The following is a 17,310-nucleotide window of genomic DNA, read 5'->3' as shown; positions in this document are numbered from 1 at the left end:
TCTGGTCTATCACAATGCTTCAACATACAAGTAAATGGTGTGACATAATGCGATTATTCAAGTAACTTTTTTTTAACACAAACAGCTTCTCCTCTCTTGCTAGACTCTATGGCTTGAATTCACAAAGGTGGTTTTGTAAACCCACGGTTGAGTCCATGGCTTCTCCTCTCTTATTAGACTCTATGGCTCGAATTCACAAAGGTGGTTTTGTAAACCCATGTTTGAGTCCATGGTTTATGCAGATTTCCTGTATAAATGACGCTTATTTTACCGCGTATATTAAAAAATGTCCAATGCTGATGCATGCTTTTGTCACAGTGTGCCAAATTGACACCTGTTGCCGTGGTTATCCATGCTATTTTATTAATGAGCCCACTGTTTTGAATTAACGATTCCATTCTTCAAACAGTGGACTCATGAATAAAATAGCGTATCTAACCATGGTAACAGGCGTCAATTTGACATACTGTGACAAAAGCGCGCATCAGCATTGGACATTTTTTATACACACGCCCAATACACGCTAAATTAAGCGTAATTTATACAGGAAATCTGCATAAACCATGGATTGAACCGTGGGTTTTCAAAACCACCTTTGTGAATTCGGGCCTATGAGTTGTATATCTTTTTGGGCCTATGAGTTGTATATCTTATTTTACACAATGCTTATTTCAACGTAATTAGCCTTTATATTCCACATACTTATACACGTGTATATATCATATATTTAGAGTTTTGTCGTATACAATAAAAATGTGCTTGGAGCTAGAAATAGAAATATGTGTATATTAATTACATATAAACAAACAAATTGGAAATTCTTTTAGAAGCTACTATAAGCAATTCACAATTGGCAAGTATGCAACTCAAAATAATACCAAGAAGTTTGATAAGATACATGTATGTTATTGCATTTTAATTTTTTTGTGTATATGAGAGTAATATGACTTGAAGAAACTCTCTGAGAGACGTTAATCAATATTATTAACCGTATCAGACATGTGAGCAGTGCAACTTTGAAACATTGTTGCCTGCTTAAGACTGGGATCAAATGAGCGGTCAATAAATTTCCAATTGTTTATCCACGGGCCCAATTTATTGCCCGCTAAGGAAAGTCAATGAGAAAATGCGTAGAAATGTAGCGGGCAATAAAGCAGAGCTAACATCCGGGAATTCTACGCGTTTTTGTACGCGTCCTTGAACCGCGCAGTGCTATACGTCATAATGGTAATCAAGTTGACGCGTCATTTCAATTACGCCACAATGGTAAAGTTCAGAGGCCCAGTCTGCTCAACATGACAAACTAGATTCTCATTCTTAAACTTTAAAATATCTAAATTTTAACGATTTTTGCTCTAGATGTCTGATTTGGTTAATAATGGCAATATTGACTGGCCTGGGGGCGAAATGACATATATCGCCCTCACTAAATTGATATCACCCTCGTCTACGACTCGGGCGATATAAATCTAGTTTGGGCGATATATGTCGTATCGCCCCGAGGCCAGTCAATATTGCTTTAATATGCAATAAGCGATGGGGAATGTTAATTTGGGGATGGAAGAGAGTACACTGCCCTCTTCTTCTCCCTGCCCCCCCAGGGGGGGGGGGGCAGTCAAATATATTGCTGTACACATGCGTGACCAAAAAACGCGTTTAAAGGGGTGCTTTTTTCAGTTTTGGACACAGGCCGCGCGTGCACTCGTTAAGGGTATCAAAAACACTGATTTTTTTTTTAAAAGGGTGATTTTGAAAGACTGGTCAATGGTCAATCGCGGGTCAAACATACTAGGATTTAGGGGTTTTTTTTTTCCTAAAGCTTTTTCCTCGGGGTTCTTCCCGATTGTAAGCTACGACCCTGGGAAACGGGTAAACGTGTATAGGAGTCATATTCTGTCGACAACTTGCTTAGAGGCCAAAATGTGTAAATGAAGCCCGCGAAAAACTTGTATAGGGGGTTATTTTGCACACAGAGAAAAACTTGTTTAGGGGGTGTTTGGAAGTAATTTGGTCACGCTTGTGTACAGCAATATATGTGACCACCCCCCCCCCCCCCCCAGCCAATGGAAAAAATCACATCTTATTCTGCCTACATACTGATGTACACTGTAGGATTGATTTCTCGAATGAACTGGGTGCTACTGGTAAGTTGCCACTCGACCAGGGTAAAAATGTCAGCACCTTGTATCCTCTGGAAAAAGCGCAATATAAATCCAGCTTTCTAATCATTATTAACTTAGAAAGTCAAAAGGGGCCTAAGCTTTCAATCCTAGCAGAATCTCCGACGAAGATTCTGCTAGGATCGAAAGCTTAGGCCCCTTTTGACTTTCTGATTTACTCCATTGGCTCTCTTTTATTAGATAAGCAGTTTTCAGCAGCTTCTTTTTGCCATTATTAACTTAACAAATTTAGCTTTGATTGTATTCAGAGTTCAAAAATTAAAACAGCAAAACCCTCTTTAAATCTCAACTGGGATATAATATAGATATCAGCTTATATCTTGCAAGGCATAAGTTACAATGTAGCTAATTTTCTTATCAATAGTATATATCACCTTTACATCCCAGCTGCCAAAAATGACAATTATAATTATCAATAATTCTCCTAGAAGATGAAATAAACTTATTATTTTGTCATTAATAAAACCACTCACAACAATTTTCCTTGCCTACAAAAGAAAAACCATATACACCTGCTAAATGCCAAATTTTTGTTAAATTAGCTTTTCCATCATCAAGAATTAACCCATTTAATTCTGGAACTGGTTGATCCCTGTACAATGTCTACTGGAACGGCAGAATTACAGTAGTTAACTGTTTAATATGAATGAATTACAGAATTTTCTGGGGCTGTGTTGCCCAGGTGTTGTGTTTAAACGCATCTCAGAAAAATCAAACACAATTCCTAAATGAGCGCTTCTGATTGGTTGAAAAACAAGTTTGATTTTTGGAGTTGAGTTTGAATGGAACACTTTCAGCACCATGACTCTGATCTCTGTGTATGGCAATTACCCCTGGGACCCGCATTACAAAGACCTGCGATTGATCTCATCAACCAAAACTATGGAAAGCCAGCAAGGTCAACATCTAAAATGCATGTTTGTTCAAAATATTTTCTGGATATGCTGTTTATTCATACATTCATTCATTGCTTTCTTGAAAAGTGAGGGTGTTTCTCTTTGTTAACAAAGGACATTGCGCAAATTTCCTAAAGAAAAAAAATATGACATTGATGGATTTCCATACATTTGAGGTTTATCAGATCAACTGTGACTCTCTGTAAGATGGGGCCCTGGGTTTTCATAGCGAGAGTGGCCAATTTGTGGATCATCCTCTTGCTTACTGCTCCTCGGAAGCGATGGGAAAATCAACCTTCTTCCATTTAGAGAAGACCTTCTTGCTGTCTGGGTCATCATCGTAAACGAAGAAGAAGCTCTTGGGACTAAAGTTGTATCCACGTTTCCATACGTGCAGACGTTTGAACTCTAAGGCTTGTCCCAGTAGGTTTCCGCATTTACACTTTACAAGGCCTGGTAGGTAGGAAAAAATGTATCGTAGGAAGAAAATGGTTCAAATAAAAAGTGGTAGAAAATGCTTGTATTCAGAATGCTTATATTTTTTTTAAATACCTGCCCCAAATCTTATTATAAAAGTTAACCCTATTTGTGAATTACCACCCCAAAACCACCAATAAGTCGCCAGGTAAGGTTCTCTGTAAATAGCCAAAATAGTAATTTAGTTTCCATAAACCAAAAAATTTAAAAAATAGCTTATCTGAAAGAGCAATTCTTCTCCGTCATGCTGTGAAAATTTGAAGTCATGAAGTTGAATAAAAGAAAAGATACAAGAGTTTCTTGGACATTACTTTTTCGGACTGCTTGGAAGTTTCACTGAGATTACACAGTGTGCACATCTCATGTTTGAGTGAACACCAAATTTCAAACCTTGTTTTCTCATTATTTTTTAAGCTCTGGCTGAATTTCCTCTGCATTCAATCAAGTACTTGTAATGGTTATTGTTGGTCAATTTTAACATATTATATATCATTTTAAAGCTTAGGAAATGAATTTTCAAGCTTAATTAAAATCTCAATATTCATTTTGGTCGACTTAAACCTTGGTCACATTTGCTCTACGGCGGCCATACGGCGAGTCGAAAACAGCTGTTTTATTAATTTTAATTCAAACCACTTATATGTAGTTGGACAAAAAATGTTAAAACGGCTGTTTTCGACTCGCCGTATGGCCGCCGTAGAGCAAATGTGACTAAGGTTTAAGTCGACCAAAATGAATATTGAGATTTTAATTGAGCTTGAAAATTCATTTCCTAAGCTTTAAAATGATATATAATATGTTACAATTGACAAACAATAACCATTACAAGTACTTGATTGAATGCAGAGGAAATACGGCCGCCGTAGAGCAAATGTGACCAAGGTATTATTGTTGGTTTTGGGGTGGCAGGTCACATTAATAGTCCTTGGCTATTTTTTGTCAACTTTAAAAACTGTATGCCCCTAAAGGGTAATGTTTACTATGTTCATGAGTGTGCAATCACAAACATTGAACTTGAAAACACAATTTTCCCAATCCCTAGAGGCTGGTGGTGAATAATGATAACAATAAAGGATACTTATATAACACACAGGATCACATTTTGGTGTTCATGGCACTTCAAGAAAGTAAATGTATACATGAAAAATAATCGAAAAAGAAATTGAATTCTCCTGATTACATGTTTTCAATTGGACTTGAATGTTTTGTTGATGAAAGATTGTGTTATTTGATGGGTAGTTGATTCCATAGCTTCAGTTTGGTCATATAACAAATCCACGCTACCCCCCATTCACGGTAAATGGTGGTGACTTTTTTACCTCATTGCTAAGAAAGCATGTCATGCTTGTAAGCAAGCAATCAGGGGTGGTATTCTGATATCCATTTTATCTCAGATAAAATAGAATATTTTATCTCCGTTAAAATCAGTGAGATAACATACCCTCAAAATCTCTCCGAATTGGTATTCTGAGAACAATTTTATCTTCATTTTATCTCTATAAGACACACCTATTTTTTAATCAATATCCAATAAGAAACACGTTTTTATAGCTCTCTCATGCCACTCAACCAATGGAAATCAATTCCGCCAGGAGGTGAGATTGCGTCAATTTATTGACTTCAAATACGCTTGCATATACTCTTGCGCGTCTTTACAGAGATTTGTTTTGAACAGAAATGACAATAATCTCATCTTTTTTTCGAAGTCTATATGCATCTTTTCAAGCATCATTTCAAAGAGAGTGATGTAATGTATTATTAACAGAATCCCAAGGATGATTTCCTTTTTCAACTAGCAGGCAACGGCAGGAACTGATAATTGGTGAGGAGTCATAATTTGGAATGGGGAAAATACACATAGGTCTCCAACGTTAGCTGTAATGATCGATCCAGCAGATGGCATTGAGCACTAATGATCCACACCAACTGCAAGAAATACATAATATTATCTAAGGTCAAATATCAATGCCAGATTTCAACACCATACTTGAAATCACCAACTGACTTACCGATTGTCCTGGACTCTCTGAATTCCATCAGGCCTTGTCGAACAATCTGTGTCCTGTCACTGATAGAGCTATCGAGACAAGTGTAGTTGGATAGCCTTCTTTCCAGATCTGATGATTTACAGATGAACTTCTCACATTTATTGCACAGGAGCTTGACATTGACTTGTTTGCTCCTTTCTTGTTGTTCTTTTTTCATCATATCTTTCATTTCGATGTTTTCAATGATGGAGAGCTACAATGGTAGATTAAGAGGATTGTTTAGTTCATGTTTTTAAATAAAATATTTTCCCAGAGTCCTCTCAATTGTTTTTTTTTCAATTATGGATATTCCTTGAAATGTTTAATATCTATTTTAGTCTGAGGATTCATCAGGAATACTACAAGTACATTGATTGATTAATTGATTGACTAGCTGATTAACAGACATATAGATTGCTTGCTTGCTTGATTGATTTTTAGACTAATTACATGATTGAAAGACAGATCAATCAACTGATTGATTTGATTGATTGATTGATTGATTGATCAACTGATTGATTGTTGAATTGATTACTTGATTGAATGACTGATTGTTTGATTGATTGACTAACTGATTAAGAGATAGACATATTGATTGATTGATTGCTTGCTTGATTTTTAGACTGATTATATGATTGAATGACTGATCATCTGAATGAATGATTGATTGATTAATTGATTAACTGATTAAGAGACAGACATATTGATTGATTGATTTTTAGACTGATTACATGATCGAATGACTGATCATCTGAATGATTGATTCATTGATTAACTGATTAAGAGACAGACATATTGATTGATTGATTTTTAGACTGATTATATGATTGAATGACTGATCATCTGAATGATTGATTAATTGATTAACTGATTAAGAGACAGACATATTGATTGATTGATTTTTAGACTGATTATATGATTGAATGACTGATCATCTGAATGATTGATTAATTGATTAACTGATTAAGAGACAGACATATTGATTGATTGATTTTTAGACTGATTACATGATCGAATGACTGATCAACTGATTGATTGGTTGAATGATTGACCAGTTGACTGATTGCTTGATTGATTGATTGATTTACTGATTGATTGAGCAATTGATTAATAGATCTAATGTTTAACAGATTATTTCTAGATAGATGACGCTGTATAAATGCCTATTATTATTCACATACCTGTCTCTGACGTATCTGATGGTGCCAGTCACGTGGTGGTAACTCATTTGCTCTCTTGATTGCTTCATCCATCTCCAATACACTCTCTCGGTTCTTGCGTTCTCTTCCTTCGTTAACCGATCTACTGTAAAAATCAAAGCAAAAACATTGAGAGCAATTGTTATCACAATGTGTGTGTGTATGTGTGAGGGTGTGTGTGGTGTGTAATTGAGTTTTTTCAGACGCATACCAATCGGATATGATTACTTACGTCTGGGAGTGACCTTTAGCACCTGCATCACAGAATGAAAGACGTGACCAAGTAGGGCTTGAGCCTCATACCTATGCATTAATTAGTAACTTCCCAATCTAGTCTGGATTACAGGCTCTTATAATGATGGCCATCACCACAAATAACTGTCCCTCTCCTTCTTCATCATCATCATGATAATATAATAATTTTAATTACTTTACATCAAACATTAGAGTTTCTTTGTTCTCTTCCATTGTTGATAATCCCCCAAACGTAAATTTGGTTTCTAAACTCGATGTGGCCTGTCCCATATTGTATATGGAATAAGACCATTATTCTCCTGGGAATCTCCCAAACACTGATGACTCCCTCTGTAGTAGCTAGACAGATAATGATGAAAATAATATTAGCAGTAGCAGTAATAATAATAATAGTAACAATAATAATAATGATAATAATAATAAAAATGAATGAATACATGCATACATACATACATACATACATAAATCAATAAATGAAATAAATAAATATAATAAAAATAGTAACAGTCGTAAATGTAATAACAACATTAATGCAACTTTGTAAAAAAACACTCGTTAACCACTCTGGCATGTGTTTAAGGTGATAACTTTCATTATTACCCTGGTATCAGCCTGTTGCTTTCCCTACTGCAACCATGCCTTCAAAATGTGATCTTTACCTTTCAACTATGAGGAAGCATTTGGAGCCTTCTTTTCTTGCTCGTCCCTTCGCTTGCACTGTCCCGATCTCATTGCTGACGAAGTTGTACCTAATGATTAAATTGCAAGCAGGAATATCCAGACCTTCTTGAACGATATCAGTGGCAACAAGAAGATTTTTGCGACCTTTGGATGAAAAAAGGAATAAAAACATCAGCACTGTATTAATTATTACAATTTAAGTAGGGGGTGGGCTAGCACTGTTACAGTTCTTGTTTGTTAATAGGCTTAACAGTGCAACACTGTTTGTTGTGATGGCCCACTTCCAAAATTTACACCAGAAACATTCCATACATGCAATACAAGGAATGTCTAGTTCTAATGTTGCAATCATGCTAGTCCATAACATCAAATCACAAACCCACGGTGGAAAAGACCAAGTTATGCACTCTAAATGTGGTATACTGTACTCGCATTGCGAGAGATGCCATGATGGTAAGGGGGCGCTATTCAAAGATGTAGTTTGTTAAGCATGAGCTTGTCATCTTTCACATAAATTCTATCCATTTTTAGATGAATCTCTTGAGGTTCTTACTAAGTTCCCTCTGCCAGGGATCTCTGAGGTTTGGGTGGATTATATTTGAAGTGTGGGATTTAACTGCTTGATATTAATTGTATAATCACTAAACGCACAGTAAAGGAGAATGGATGATAGATGGGTTACTGGAGACAATTATTTCAACTGTAATTGTGTTTGATCATATTGTATTAATTACTTCACTTTATTACTGATTGCCTAATCAAAATCTTATCCTTGGAAACAGATTATCCTTCCATGAACGTAAACGTTACCACTTTTGAATTCTTTCAAAGCAGCATCTTGTCGTGCTAGTGTAAGCCCTTGATCGACTTCTCTGCTCTGTCCAACTATTCGTACTGGCAGAATTGGAGGGTCCAGTTCTGCTAATTCACCACACTCTTCGATGAAATTCAACAAAGCATGTGTTGCAAATCGAGTCCTTGCCAGAACAATTCCTACAAAAAATAGTGAGACAAATTAAACAGTTCATCAAAAGGCAATTTAATAATTGGAACTGCATTCAATACAAAGTTTTGTATTATCACCCAGCTTCCATTAAAAAGGACATTTGTGATCATACCTTAACATTCTATCTTAAATAATACCATGACTGAAGTATTTGTATCCCTACTTTTTATACAGAGAAAATCATAGCAACTCAAACCAACACAAGTAAAGTTAGGAACAGCTTTATGAAATACCCACAAAGAATTGTAGCCAATGTTTGGCCTATGAATTGCTGAGGATGCATGATCCTATCCATTTGAATGTCGCATGTTGGAGAGTTCGAGAGTAGCCAGAGAGGGTCTAGATTTGCACCTAGTATTTTTGCGGGTAATGTGGGACTTTTGGCCCAGTACATTCATTTCCAGACTTTGACACAGAGGCCCAGTACATTATGTTTCCAGACTTTGAAACAGAGAGGTAGAATTGAATTCCTGATTTTATTAGCTTTGATGAATATCCTTTCTGAATCATGGTAAAAATCAGACTACTTACCTTTTGATTCGGGTTCCTTGCTGTAAACCTTCTTTATCATCTCATGAAGGCACAGTAATTTAGGATTGGACAACGGATTCTCTTTACTCGCCAGTTCCTTCAGCTCTTGTAGGTATTTCTCATAGATCAGCCTACAGTGTCTCCCATCAGGCAAGTCATCTTGTATTCCCTTTGTCTTCAGCTTGAAGACCTCGATGGACTCCAGAGCGTCCGTAGCCCGCAAATCATCATACAGCATGAGGGCAAGGTTGAGATGAAAGAGGTAATTGGCACAGATTTCAAGGTTGGGAAAGCGAAGCTCTGCATGCACACGAATCTTCGCGATCCAATTCTCGTACTCCTGTGTCCCAAACGTTGGGGAGGAGGCAGCGACATCTTTATTGGTGTAGTCTCTCTGGTGCTTGGCCAGGACCTCGGTCTCAATCTCCTCCATGGTGGTTTGTAAAATTGATATAAACCTGGAGATTTCGGGTGTTGGCGTTCTCTTTGGGGTAGCGAGTATCTGATCCCTCTCTGGCGGCTTGTTATGTTGTTTCATTTCATCAATATTTTCTTCTCGAGTCACGGTCTTGACGCCGAAGCTATCCAAGTTGGCGCATAGTGTAACTATGTGACCATGGGCATCATTAGATATGCCCGTACCAACCGATGCAGTTAAACCTAGTAAACAATTGAACAAAAATTTTCAAAACGATTAACCTCTTTGCTTTTTCTTTGAAAAAATTATGATGGCATTACCGGCCTATCATTATGAGATATTGTTATTGCTATGGTATTTGTTTTAAATAGCATTGGGGGGGGGGCATTACAGAACAAAATGGAAAGATGATAAAGGGTACAAAAATTTCTCAAGCCAATGAGAGAAGCACTGAGGCACTTAAAAAAAGGGGGAGTCCAACTTGTTCCTTTGAATAAGAGCAGAAATATCAGAGAAAATGTAAATAGTCAGGCAGCATATGTCATGATTTACCGGCTACTTCAACAAATCGGCTAAATCTGATTTTTCACTTTTATGTGATTGGTGACATCACAAGGAACAACTTTCAACTTGGTGACAAATTTCTAATGGTCATCTTGGCCATGTTAGGGGTCAAAATAAGGTCAATGGGGGTCAATTTTTTAAATTGCCCCAATTCTGTTGAGTGACACATCAAATTGTTTGTCTTGTTATAATGAACAAAAACATGTACAAAATCATATACTCTTGACCTCCCGTTAAAAAGTTATGATCGGAAATTTCAAAGGTCAACAAACTTTCATTAAATGGCAAATTACACTGAAGGTGTTAAGAAAGCTCATTTTGTCCGTGTTTTTATGCATGTGTACTTTTTTATTTTCGATTTTGATAAGTCCATTGTCAGAAGTCCTTATCCAGAAGATATAAAGGGGCAAGACAAGGTCAGGGAAAGGTCAACAAACTTTCATTGGAAGCCAAAATACACGTCTTAAAGCGGTTAGAAGTTTAGAAGTCTTATTTTTCGTGGGTTCTTTATTTTGAAAAGTCTCTATCTAAGAAGACATTATATATAAAGCGGTCAAATGTGCTTATTTAGGAACAAAATAGATAAACAGAGATACATGTAGACATCGAATAAATTCAGTGTGGTATTATGGTATTGCAGGAATACCTTGAAACGACATGACAAACCCTAATGCCCTTCAAATCTTATCATCTTCATGATGTGATAATGCAAAAGGGCCCCAATGATAAGCTCAGAACAGCACATGCACCAGAAATGTGTAGTCCTTCTTGGCTCCAGAGATCAAGTAATGGTCAGAATATATGTGGGCCATCCTGGGAAAATGGGTATTATAGGTGAAATTTTTGATTTTTGTTTTTTTATGTTTTCTGGTACCTGGACACATGTACAATGTGTATACAAAATATTAGAGTCTAATTCATATTTAAATTAGAGATTTAATTCAGGGGTAACCCCTCCCCCGCCTGGCTGTATGGGTAGTCATGGTAGTCGTGCTTATTATTCATCTTTTCATGATAGGGAAATGTTGGTTCTTTTGTAACGCCCAACATACCTGGCATAGGCGAGGTGATCTTTTGTAGTGCAGACATAATTTCATACATACACAACTAGGCGAATACAATAAAACAAAGTATTCTACATAATCAACCACACCTACACTAGAACTCACACCCACACACTCACATTACATGCCAAAAACCGTTATGGAAACTATTTGTCATACTATATATAGTTCGTCATAGCGCATAGTTTTAACATGGGAGGAGGTCACCAGATCCAATGACCAGGGGCAGATGGGGTTGGATTATTTATCTGATTTTTTTTTTTGGGGGGGCAGCTTATCAATTCTTTTTTTTTGGGGGGGGTGCCCACCCCCACAGGCGCCGCAGAACATTTTTCGAAAACGGGAGGGGGCTGGCCATGCCAGAAAAAAATCACAATCAAATGGTAATTTTTACATGTTTATACATGCGTTCTGGGGAAAAAAAGTGGGGCCAAAGCCCCTGCCCACCTCCATCCTAGATTAGTCCCTACCCATAACCCCCCCCCCCCAAAAAAAAAGACACCACCTCGCTGTTTGTCCATACTTCACTTCTCGCAAAGTAAAATTTAAATAAAAATCATGCTTAAGCTTTGGAAAATAAACACAAACAAAATTCAATTTTGCAAAACCAAGTTTTTTTTCTGTGGCAATAAACAATAGTGAAAAGCTGATGCGAGCTACATTTCATAAAGATTTAATATGACACTACAGCAACTCTTGATGAAATATCAACTTTCATTGAACAAGCGAATCAGGAAGCAGAAGTTCACTGTTTTCATTCGAGCAAGGGATCATATCAACATTTCATGAAATGGGCCACAGACCACAGTTGGTTTCTTTTTAGGGATGGGGTAGTCATGGAAATATATTTCACAAATTGCTGCCAAATTATCTGGATCACTGAAGGATTAATTTTTTTTTGTCACTTCGTTAAAAAAGAAGAAAAAAACTGTGCATAAAAACTTGGCTCCACAAATTAAAACGACAGGTATTATAACTAACAAATAATCACAAATACATGATTTTCTTTTCTCTGTTACACTCTGTACACGTGTGTAATGAAATGCATTGTATACATCTTATGCTTAGATAAAAAAAATAATATCAGAGTTAAATTCTTGATATGGAAGAGACTACATACATTTACTCTCTTCTATGCAGCAGTATTATCAAAACTCAGGGATGCTTGTGCATCGCTCTCCACTGTCCAAATTTGCACTAAAGAGGATATAAAACACAATAATCTCTCCTTAGTGTGTGCCTTTAACATTATCACACACTTCTTAATACAGCAGCAAACTTACCACATTTCAATTTTCTACAATGACATCCTTCTAATGGGTCAGCAAACGTTACAAATTACGTTTAAGGTTTTTTTATCGAAAAGATTCTTAGAGTTTGTTCATTCAAAGAAAAACATGTATTCATTGTTCCATTTCCTCCCCTACCGGGGAGGCCGAGGTGCCTTGTCCTCATCTAAGATCTTTCCATGTATCATATTCCCTCTATTTGGAAAATCCAGTTGATAGCTTATCTGGGAGTATCTGAGAAAGTATGTCAGCAGGGTTCACAAAAGGTGATAATTTTCTTCCTCTGCATTGTTTGCTTTCTTCATGTTCCAGTCTTAAAAATGCCATGTTCCGATGACTCGAATCTGCATGTTTGATGAATGCAATTGAAAAGTTCACCGATATTAATGTGTTATAAAAACAGTCACATTACACTCTCATTTCTTCATGATTCATGGACATTTATCAACAACATGATATTTAACATACATTAACTTTTCACTCTTTGACTTTGTGTAAATGTTCCTTGTATTTCTAATAAAGGTGGAAGTACTCCCTGATGTCATATTTTTCTACCAAAAATAATAAGACTAAACTATTGTTGGGTAAAAAAAAAAATCCCTCAAAAAATCATGAGATGTTCATATTTAAATGTTTAATTTTGATATATCACTTGCAAAGAGCATTCTCTGCATGAGCCTTTATCCAAATTTCTATATTTTTTCATTTTTTATGGTTTTTATCATTTTATATTTTTTATATTTTCCATGATTCTAGATTTCACGTACTTATACTGGTAAAATTAATTTTAAAACAATATTAAAAAAAACCGGCAATTAACTGAATTCGTGGAGAAATCGGTTACAACTGACATGATAAAGTCAAAACTGGCACACTATTTCCATATAGAATATGGATAAAGCATGGAAAGCTACCTGAAGCTGTGGTATTGGTGAATCCCATATCAGAGTCTTAAAGTACTTCTTGAAGGGCTGCTGTCAGCTGTATGTTGGTTCTGAGATGTCTTGTCCTAACTGCACTAATACAGTTGCTCTGTAGATCCATGATGTGCCTTTAACATGTTTAACACAACAAAAGAAAACAAGGCCAATTAGTTAACAAATTTTCAGAGTTAAAGTTTATTTAAAAAAAAACACTACTTAAGAAAAAAAAACTTTAAAAAAACAATTAAAACTATAATAATTTTTTTTTATTTTCAAAAATATTTCTTTTCATTTTCTTTTTTGAAATATTGAATGATTTTGTGTAGAAAGTTGGCGAACCTCATGTAATGTAGCTCGACCAGATGGTTGAAAAAAATAAGAAATACCCCCCCCCCCCCGCCCCCAAAAATATATTATTTCTAAATAAATTTCTAATAAATTGTGACAATCTGTTTTCTAGTTATAATTTCGATATCATCTGCACAGCTTTGTTGAGTCTCGTACCAAATGGACCCCACCCCCTCCGAAAAAAAATCAAATTTAAAATCAGAAGTCCTATTAATAAGAATTTGTTTGGAGAGGGGATTTGAAAAATGTCAATAATTAACCGATTTAAAAGGGTACTCCGAGCTGAAAATGATCTCATCAAATGTAAGCAAATGCTGCAGATTTCATCAAATTCTGATAACAACTAGATCTAAAAGGGTTTTTCATGCATTATAAAAACAGTTATGCACGTCTCTATAAATATTCGGTAGATGGGCTGATGATGTCACATCCCCACTTTACTTTTCTTGTCAAAACATGAAACCATACTTATTTTATTTTGTCATAGGCCTACGTGTGTGAATGATATGTCACCCTTTTTGCATTAATTAATATCTAGTATTGGAGGGGGGAATAAAACAAACACAATTTCATGTAATGAAATAAAAAATAACAAGGTGAGACATCTTTGCATCAGTTTGTCAAATAAATTCATAAAAACATGCATAGAACTGTTTCACCAAAATAATCCTTATCTTTAAATTATCATAGCTTTTTTACTTCTTGTCCGATTTTATAATTTTTACAAACTTGTCGCATGTGATAGATTTAACTTAAATGGTTACAAGTATGTAACGAAGGCCTATCTAAGTAGGTGCAGACAGTGTCGAGGTCCTGAATGCAACCACTCATTATCACCAGAGTACAAAACTTCGCGATGTTTGGCAGACATAAGTTAGATCTTAAAAAGGCCATCAAAGGCCCGGACAAATACCGCGAATCGCTGCAGCAGTCGCATGTAATTTGAAGTTTGAAGTCGTTCCTAAAAAGCTCTCTCTCGAACGATCCATATAAACATGCAACACAAAATTCACATTCACGTGTTTAGTTGCCATGTTCCTTGCATCGCAATTATCAATGAATTTAACAAAACAACCCAATCTGCAACATAATTTAACTTACCTTTATGGATTTCAGCCAGGGGAATTAAATCCAATCAACATAACCCGCCACCAAATATATCGAGCCGATATCCACAGTTCTGAAAAATAAAAATGCGCCTGACATTTTTTTAAATTTCCCGCTGGTTGTTTGTTTTGTTTTTCCTCGCGACGCGCGCCAGACAAAAGTTTGATGACACGCGTATTTAAATGACGTCCTAGCGCATTTATTGTCTCTCACCAATAGTCTGGTTTTCGCGCGACGCCACACATATCACATCAGCATTATGGACACCCATGACTGACTACAATGAGCATGCCTGCACAATGTTGCCTCTTTGTTAGAAGTGATATAACCGTCACACATTAGAATTAATTAAGGAGCAATTGGAGTCCAACTTATCATATCATCCTCAATCCTAACCTCATTATTTTATTCGTAAGTTAATCCAAATGAAATGTTGGGTATCTTTCTTAGGAGCTGGGAGCACTGATCAATCGATGTCTGTTAACATAGTGACATAATTTACCCCAATACATTACAATACATTCTGTTGATTAAAATAGTATGTAAAAGCAAATGGATGAAATGTATCTTTACATATCAAAGACTAGTAAATTGAAAATGAATTGAACTTGAATTGAATTCCTAAATCAAGAAACTCGGAAAGTGCTGGTTGCACTAACATCATGAAGATGATACGACTTTTAAGGGTATTAGGGTTTGTCAAGTCGTTTCAATGTATTCCTGCAATATCATGATACCACACTGAATGTAATCGACGTCTATCTCTGTTTATCTATTTTGTTCCTAAATAAGCACATTTGACCCCTTTATATATAATGTCTTCTTCGATAGAGACTTTTCAAAATAAAGAACCCACGAAAAATAAGACTTCTAAACTTCTAACCGCTTTTAGACGTGTATTTTGGCTTCCAATGAAAGTTTGTTGACCTTTTGACTTTTCCCTGACCGTGTCTTGCCCCTTTATATATTCTGGATAAGGACTTTTGACAATGGACCTATCAAAATCAAAAATAAAAAAGTACACACATGCATAAAAACACAGAAAAATAGCTTTCTTCACACCTTCAGTGCAATTTGCCAATTAATGAAAGTTGGTTGACCTTTTGATATTTCCGGTCATCACTTTTTAATGGGAGGTTAAGAGTATATGGTTGTGTACACTTTTTTGTTCAGTATAACAAGACAAACAATTTGATGTGTCACTCGACAGAATCGAGGCAATCTAAAAAAATTGACCCATATTGACCCCGTTTTGACCACTAACATGGTCAAGATGACCATTAGAAATTTGTCTCCAAGTTGAAAGTTGTTCCTTGTGATGTCACCAATCACATTAAATCGAAAAATCAGACTTAGGCAATTTGTCGAAGTAAATGACATATGCTGCCTGACTAAAATGAATGTTTTGTAAAAATCCATGAAAGAAAATTATGCTATGAATTAATAACGAAACTTTTTTTTCTCTCTCTCTATTTTTTAAGTGATGAAAACAATTAAATTGAGAGAAGATATTTTTGGGTCACCCCCCCCCCAAAAAAAAAAAGGGTTCTGTGCTGTTCTGAGAGAGCAAATTTTTAAAATACATGTAGATGATGTAGTAATGATAATAATAATATGTCCATTTACATAGTACAGTTACTATGTGCATATACTCAGATGCGCTTTGATACTTGGTATCATATTATTACCCCGGCTGTAGATGAGCCGCTATATTAATAGGCACTAAAGCGTTCAAGGAATAAATCCGGGTACCCATACACCTCACCCGGGTCGATTGCAGCACAATGTGGGTACATTTCATGCTGAAGGAAAATTATGCCATGGCTGGGATTCGACCCCACGGCCCTCTGTTTCAAAGTCCGAAGACTAATCCACTGGGCCACAACACTCCACTAGTACATGCAAACATCTGCCCAATGCTATATTTCTGTAAAAGAATTAAAGGTCAAATCCACCCCAGAAAAATGTTGATTTGAATAAGTAGAGATAAATCAAACTAGCAAAACGCTGAAAATTTCATCAACATCGGATGTAAAATAAGAAAGTCATGACACTTTAAAGTTTTGCTTATTTTTCACAAAACAGGGTTATGCACAACTCAAATGAGAGAGTTGATGATGTCTCTCACTCACTACCGGTATTTCTTTTGTTTTTTTATTGTTTGAATTATACAATATTTATTTTTTTTAAAATAGATTTGACAATAAGGACCAACTTGACTGAATCATATAGTATCAAACAACACTCATTCCACATGTTCAGGGAGGAATTAATCGTCTTTTCACTTGACAATGAGGAGAAAAATAGAATATTCCCTATTTCATATAATAAAATACAAAAGAAAT

The 17,310-nt window shown here is 35.9% G+C and overlaps 1 protein-coding gene across 1 annotated transcript in view; it reads right to left on the bottom strand.

Annotated features, from left to right (window-relative positions):
* Positions 1 to 2,366: 2,366 nt before the first annotated feature.
* LOC129277356 (interferon-induced helicase C domain-containing protein 1-like) overlaps positions 2,367 to 17,310 on the bottom strand; it is a 41,824-nt gene continuing 26,880 nt past the window's right edge. Inside the window, exons 3-8 of the mRNA XM_064110011.1 lie at positions 9,253 to 9,912; positions 8,526 to 8,708; positions 7,694 to 7,859; positions 6,762 to 6,885; positions 5,563 to 5,794; positions 2,367 to 3,529 (exon numbers count right to left, since the gene is read on the bottom strand). Coding sequence (XP_063966081.1) covers positions 3,339 to 3,529; positions 5,563 to 5,794; positions 6,762 to 6,885; positions 7,694 to 7,859; positions 8,526 to 8,708; positions 9,253 to 9,912 — 1,556 coding nt within the window. The 3' untranslated portion in view covers positions 2,367 to 3,338. The remainder of the gene's footprint in view (positions 3,530 to 5,562; positions 5,795 to 6,761; positions 6,886 to 7,693; positions 7,860 to 8,525; positions 8,709 to 9,252; positions 9,913 to 17,310) is intronic.

The sequence above is a fragment of the Lytechinus pictus genome, chromosome 15, assembly GCF_037042905.1.
Source record: "Lytechinus pictus isolate F3 Inbred chromosome 15, Lp3.0, whole genome shotgun sequence".
NCBI classification, from domain to species: domain Eukaryota; kingdom Metazoa; phylum Echinodermata; class Echinoidea; order Temnopleuroida; family Toxopneustidae; genus Lytechinus; species Lytechinus pictus.
This window is presented reverse-complemented; position numbering and strand designations above follow the sequence as displayed.